General features: G+C 37.9%; 1 protein-coding gene across 1 annotated transcript; it reads right to left on the bottom strand.

Moving 5' to 3' along the window:
- Positions 1-328: 328 nt before the first annotated feature.
- Positions 329-5,520, bottom strand: CLEC4E (C-type lectin domain family 4 member E). Its single transcript, XM_036458374.2, has 6 exons — positions 5,282-5,520; positions 4,326-4,418; positions 3,648-3,737; positions 2,773-2,924; positions 1,860-1,975; positions 329-650 (listed from the first exon to the last, which is right to left on the bottom strand). The coding sequence occupies exons 1-6, from the start codon at positions 5,316-5,318 to the stop codon at positions 461-463; spliced, it is 678 nt and encodes a 225-aa protein (XP_036314267.1). The 5' UTR covers positions 5,319-5,520; the 3' UTR covers positions 329-460.
- Positions 5,521-6,426: the final 906 nt, after the last annotated feature.

The raw sequence follows: 6,426 nt of genomic DNA, 5'->3' as shown, positions 1-6,426 counted from the left end.
AGAGAGAGAGAAACATTGATGATAGATAATCAATCGACTGCCTCCTGCACCCTCCACTGGGTATTGAGCCCACAATCCAGGTATGTGCCCTGACCAGGAATCGAACTGGAACCCTTCCATGCGTGGAACAACACGGCAACCAACTGAGTCACAGCGGCCAGAGCTTTGTCTCTGTATTCTCCTATAATTTCTCACAAATGAAGCAAATGTACCAAACGGGACATGCCTTTCTTTTTACAGTATTTGCTAGATAATTGCTTGGTAAATTCTGAGAAGGCCTGAGAGACTAATACAGAGAAAAATGCACTTCCGTCAGTATCATGAATTATAACATCCAAAAACATTTATTTTTATTTACATCAAAGCAACAAACACAAAGCCCTTCTGAAGTACAAGGCGCACGTTTCTCATGTTGGAGTTGCGGCTGTGTCCATGTTCCTGGTCCTCCTCACCTATACATTTAAGCGGGGCCTTCTGTCCTTGAAGAATTTTCTTTGCTCAAAATGTTTTTTGCTGGCATTTCACAAATCCGAAACATATATAAGAAACAGGCCACATCATTCCAATTCTGCCTGGGGTTTTTAGAGTCCCTTATGGTGGCGCAGTCCTCCACCGTAACTAAGTTGTTGGGCTCCCCTTCGTCCCAGAAGCTGAAAAACATACACACACAAAACATGGGAAATACCATGGGAGAGTTTAAATCCCAGGAACAGGAGATAAAGTCATCTACTTTGTGTTATGTAACTTCGCAACAATTTTGTGAGGAAGGTATTTATAATCTCTGTTTTTACTGACAAAGAAAAGATCTCAGAAAAGCTGACCCATTTGTCTAAGTCATAGAGTTTGTCAGTAGGGAAGTTGAACTGGATCTTTCTGCCTTCTTTCCATTTTGTGATGCTCTCTCATAGACTAGACCTCGAATGAGAGGTTATGGGAATAACGGATGTCTTGGTGGATTTGTTTTCTTTGCACTCATATGTCGTCCCCCGTTTGGTTCCCTTTAGTCTACCCAAAATTTGTATTAATTCAGTGCATATTTCAATGGTGTTACAGTGTAGTAGTGGAGCAACTTTAAAAAGTATTGGGACATGTGGGCTATACTCTCAGAACAGATTGAAGCCCCTCCAATCTTAGTTCCCTCCAATGCTAAGTGAAAGGCATAATATTGATGTAGCTCAGAAAGATATAACTTAGGTTAAATGAGATAAAAATGAAAACTTTGAAAACTCCAAATGCTGTGCTCTAATTCTGTAAAGCCATTATTAAAGAGAAAAGAGATGTTCATTCCATAAAAATCTTCTGTCTTCCGCAAATCACTATTTTTTGTCTCATTTATTACAATTTAGGCGTAGAAGACTATGAATTCCACACTTTGTCTATGATGCATTTTCAAAGTGTTAGTATCTAATTCTCCTTTCTTCTTTCTTTCTTTCTTTCTTTCTTTCTTTCTTTCTTTCTTTCTTCTTCCTTTCTTTCTTTTTTTCTTTTTTTTTCTTTATTGATTTAGAGAGAGAGGGCAAGGAAGAGAGAGGACCATCGGATCAGCTTTTTCCTACACACCCCCTACAGAGGACTGAGCCCACAACTGGGCATATGCCCTGACTAGGAATTGAACTGGTGACCCTTTGGTGCACAAGGTGACACTCAATCAACTGAGCCACACAGGTCAGGGCTACTCACTTTTTCATCTTTATCTATTCACCTTTATTCTTGAGATAGTCTTAGAAAATTAGAGCAATAGGATGGCCCTGAGTATACATCATGGAACAGAAGGAGGTTCTAAGAATTTCCATAAAAAATGGGCTAACTAGGGTTTAGGGTCTTGTTAAATTCTCCTACAAAAAAAATGAGTTAATTACCTCAGAGACTCTTTTAAAGGGGTGCCATCTATCCATTTCCACTGACCGTCAACCACCCGGTCCGTTAGTCCAATATAAAACTCTCTATTTGTAGGTTTTGCATGGAAAAGGAATTTCTATGGAAGATACACAGTAAGAAAAAGGAAAAAAAAAAAAAAAAGGAGAGTGATTATTTAAATTCTAAACAAATGTTGAAGGTGATTGTTATTTAAAGAGATAAAGTAGGACCAAAGATGATAGACACATTACCCTGAAACACAGGTGTTGCCCTAAAATGTACACGCACTCTATCAGCAAATTTCTATTACATTTTGAACATGAAATTTATTTTAATAAACACTACCTTCATAATTATTCAAAGTGTGTATGCATCTTTTGGGGACAATCTATGTTAAGATCATAGAGGATTATCTTCTGATTTTTTTTAAATTGTTGTAAAAATATATACAACATAAAATTAAACCAACAAAAAAGAATCTTCAACAAAGGAATTTCTCAATAATTCAAAGTTTATCTACTGTAACTTGTAGCCAAATCTACCATAGAGATTAACACAAAGCATTATTAATCACAACTTAATGGTAATGGATACTATTTGCTCTGTCTCATTCAAATAGATTTATAAACATAATGGTCATCCTAAAATGGACCCCACTCCTTTTTTTCTTTTTTTCTTTTTCTGCCTTGCTAAGGAACTAAACATGGACATTTTCTTTTTACCCTTAGGCTTTTCTAGAAATGAAAATAAATTAGAGTAGGCATTGACTTACAGAAATAGTAAGAAAAACATGTATTTTAGTATGTTCATTTAAAAAGGTTAATTGTGGTCCACACACCATACACATGTATGGAAAAGGGGATGATCATGTGGGGAATGCTACGCTGACACTCGGGGAGTCTGTACTTGAACTACCTGTTCCTCCTCTGAGTTGATAACCACCAGCTGAGCTCCCAGGCTTGAGCAGTTTTCCACACTTTCTGCCCAAGTTAGGGTGTTAGTAGAAAAAAAATAGCAGCTCGATTGAAAATGTATCCAGCTCAATGGACAGCAATTCTTGACTGGACCTAGGAGGAGAGAAGTTTCCATGAATGTCCTATATGAACTAATTTAAAAAACAGAAAGTTTCATCTGGCCCTATGAAATCTATCATTTATAATTAGAAGCCTTGGAACCTCTTGATCACAATCCTCCACCCCCTTCTTATTACCTAAGACTTTAATAATTCCTTTGAAAGTAAACACAAACAACAATAAATATCTGTGTCTTTTGAGACATAATCCGTACTTTCTAGATATACCATATATAATATCTATTTTAGTTATGCTGTTGATATAGGACCCTGTTAGCTGCTCTCTGACTTGCCACGATCAGAGAAAGTTGTGATGCATTTTATCGGACTGACCTTGAAGCAACCATCTCTCATGTTGCCCAAATAATGTATACTCAACAAAATCTCCAAACTGGTTCTTACAATTATAGAATTGAAGCCTTCAGAGTTTATTAAAAAAAAACAAATAATCCAGTATCTCTTAATTTAATAGTGAGGAAATTATAACCTAAAGAAAGAAGTAATTTTCTAGGGTCCCCAAGAAAATGCTAGAATGTCTCCAATATTTCCTGTCTTCTTAACCAATTCCTCATCTTTATGTACAGTACAGGCAAGATTTCACATTTTGCTTTTGAAAAACAGGACCTACTCAAACTACATTATTTATCCCCAAATCAATCTAGAAGCCAAAAAATATTGATATGTAAATTTTTATGTTTAAATTTGAGGAACATTATACCTGATTCATTATTGTAGCAGTTGAATTCCAGGAAATTCTCATATGGCTGGACCATTTTCTCATCACAGAGTTGAAAGATGTGATATGTCACTGTAAGGAAAAGGGCATAGTTAATATTTACTTTACTACTCCTTTGATAAAATAAATGTTATTATTTTTATATTTATAACAGAATTGCCAACAATTGCCATGTTTTTTTTACTATCTACTTTTCCTTCTGCATGTAGAGGCACTGAGATTTACTTTAAAAAGATGGAATTTACATTTTATGGCTTTCCTAATTTATAAAAATAAATTGTACTTTAGTTCCAGCCCATAGGCCAAGAGGAGACAAGTGTGTTTTCTCTATTATACCAAGTCTAACCCTTCCTTCCAAAAAGTGATTTGTCATGTCTCAGACTAGTCTCATAGAAGGGGTTCTACTAATTAATGACAGAGGTACAAAAGGAAGCACCCAAGGCTACCAAGGAGATGAAAAATGTTGATCATTAAAAATGCATCAGAGGTCACTGAAATTTGCAACAATTCTATGTGTTTCTGGTTTGAGGAATGGCCTGGAAATAGAGGGAAAAGTTAGTATATGAATACTCTTAATGGAAAAAGAGAATCCATAGGCAGCAAGGAAGGATTTATTCCCAATATTCCCCAGGAAGATTGAATTTGACCTTCAGAACTCACCAACACATCTAGCGATAAAACAGGCACCGAGTAGTAGGATGGAGATCCCAGCAGCAGTCCATAAGAAGACTTGGGAAGAGAAGCATCCTCTCTCTGTAGAAAGACACAAATATGGTCAATCTTCCATAATAAATTCTTATTCAACTGTACATATTTCCTTCCACTTACATTGGCTATATAGAGCACTTCTCAAACTTCAGTATATGTAAAAATTATATGGAAGGTTTGTTAAAACACATATTACAGGGGTACAACACAGATTAACCTCCAGAGTTAAGAATTCAGTTAGAGCTGGTATGGTGCCAACAGGTTCCCAGGAGCTGCTGCTGCTGCTGCTGCTGCTGCTGGTTTGGGGACCACACTTTTATGATAGATGCATTACTAATTTCAAGATGGATTCATGAAGTTGGACAGATGTGCAATTTTTCCTTTCCTACACCACTCACATCCCCTTCATTCCCTATATTTTCTTTCTCCCTCTCATCCTCTCACCCTCTCTGTTTTTCTTGTCTCTCTCCCACTCTCCTCTTTCTAGTGCCTCAATTTCCAAACCCATTTGTAAAGCAATCATATAAAACATTGAATCCATCTAGTAGTTCCTCTCCCTTTCCTTCCCAAAACAACATATTACAGACAAGGAAAGTGAGTTCCAGAGTAGTGAAGTACTTTACCCAATGGGACACAGTGAATACAGAGAGGGCAGAAACAGTAGGCTGGCAGCTCTCCCTGAACTCAAGTCTAATGGCCTTCTCAGTATAACATGTACTCTTCCAACAATTTTTAAATGTTTCCTCTGTTTTTCATTCTCTCTCTCTCTCTCTCTCTCTCTCTCTCTCTCTCTCTCTCTCTCTCTCTTTTACTTTACTCTGGGCTTTTCTACAGTCCTGTCCTACTATGTATTTAACACCTCTTCCAAAAAGAAATATCCATGAAAGAAGGAGAATTGCAAATTTTACCTGTGCTCTGTGACGCAGATGATTTGGATGAATTCATTTTTTTCTTTCACTTTTTCTCTCTCCCTCTTCCTCTCTCTCTCCTCAGTTTCTGAGTTCAAGAGTATTTTGTTGGTAAGTTTCAAGGGAACGGAATCTTGAAGAATGAACACTTTATCTGTACTTTAGGAAGTTCAACCTCAAGACATAAGAATATTAATTTGTTTGGTGGTTATGTGTTCAGGTCAGGATTTCTTTTCTTGCATAAGAAGGACAAGGCAGTTTATTGGGCAAGTCAGTCTCCTTACTCCAACAACAAAATGTGGAAGTGATGAAATGGCAAGTGTCAACAGATGTAGGCTGACCTTGAGGAAATCTGAGTGGCTTCAAAAAATATTGCTTGAAATATTTTTGTTGGATAAAATTTCTCTGCCTTCTTCTGTGGTGCCCAGATTTTGTGATCCCCAAAGACCACTAGGGAGCTGAGTTCGAAGCAATAGCAGAAAACCAAAACCTGTATTTCAGACTAGTGCAAGCCCTGTCCCACTCACACCTACAAAGGCATGGCTGGAGAGAGGATGAATTTCAACATATCAATGGGTTTTATAGGGTGGTGATGTCACTGCTTTGGCTGGCCCTGATTAGTTGGGTTAGGGCTAGGGTCCAGTTACACAAAATGGAGGATAGGTCTGCCTTGCCCAACAGTTCAAAATGGAGTTAGGAGTTGCCTCACAGTACAAAATAGAGTCAGGAATTAGCCCCACCCTGCCCTGCCCTGCCTTCTTACTTCCAGGCCTTACTCATCCCTCAATGTTTCCTTGACACTTGTGGAGCCCACCTTTGCATTCCCAGTTTCTTTTTTTCTTTTTCTTTTCTTTTTTTTAAAATATATTTTATTGATTTCTGACAGAGAGGAAGGGAGAGAGATAAAGAGCTAGAAACGTCAATGAGAGAGAAACATCGACCAGCTGCCTCTTGCACACCCCCTACTGGGGATGTGCCCGCAACCAACGTACATGCCCTTGGCTGGGACCTTTCAGTCCGCAGGCTGACGCTCTACCGCTGAGCCAAACCGGTTTCGGCTGCATTCCCAGTTTCACTTTTGGTCTTTACTACCACACAATTGTTAACTGAAAAGGAGAGAGATTTCAAATCTTTATAGCACTTAG

Source organism: Pipistrellus kuhlii, unplaced genomic scaffold, assembly GCF_014108245.1.
Source record: "Pipistrellus kuhlii isolate mPipKuh1 unplaced genomic scaffold, mPipKuh1.p scaffold_m20_p_3, whole genome shotgun sequence".
NCBI lineage: Eukaryota > Metazoa > Chordata > Mammalia > Chiroptera > Vespertilionidae > Pipistrellus > Pipistrellus kuhlii.
This window is presented reverse-complemented; position numbering and strand designations above follow the sequence as displayed.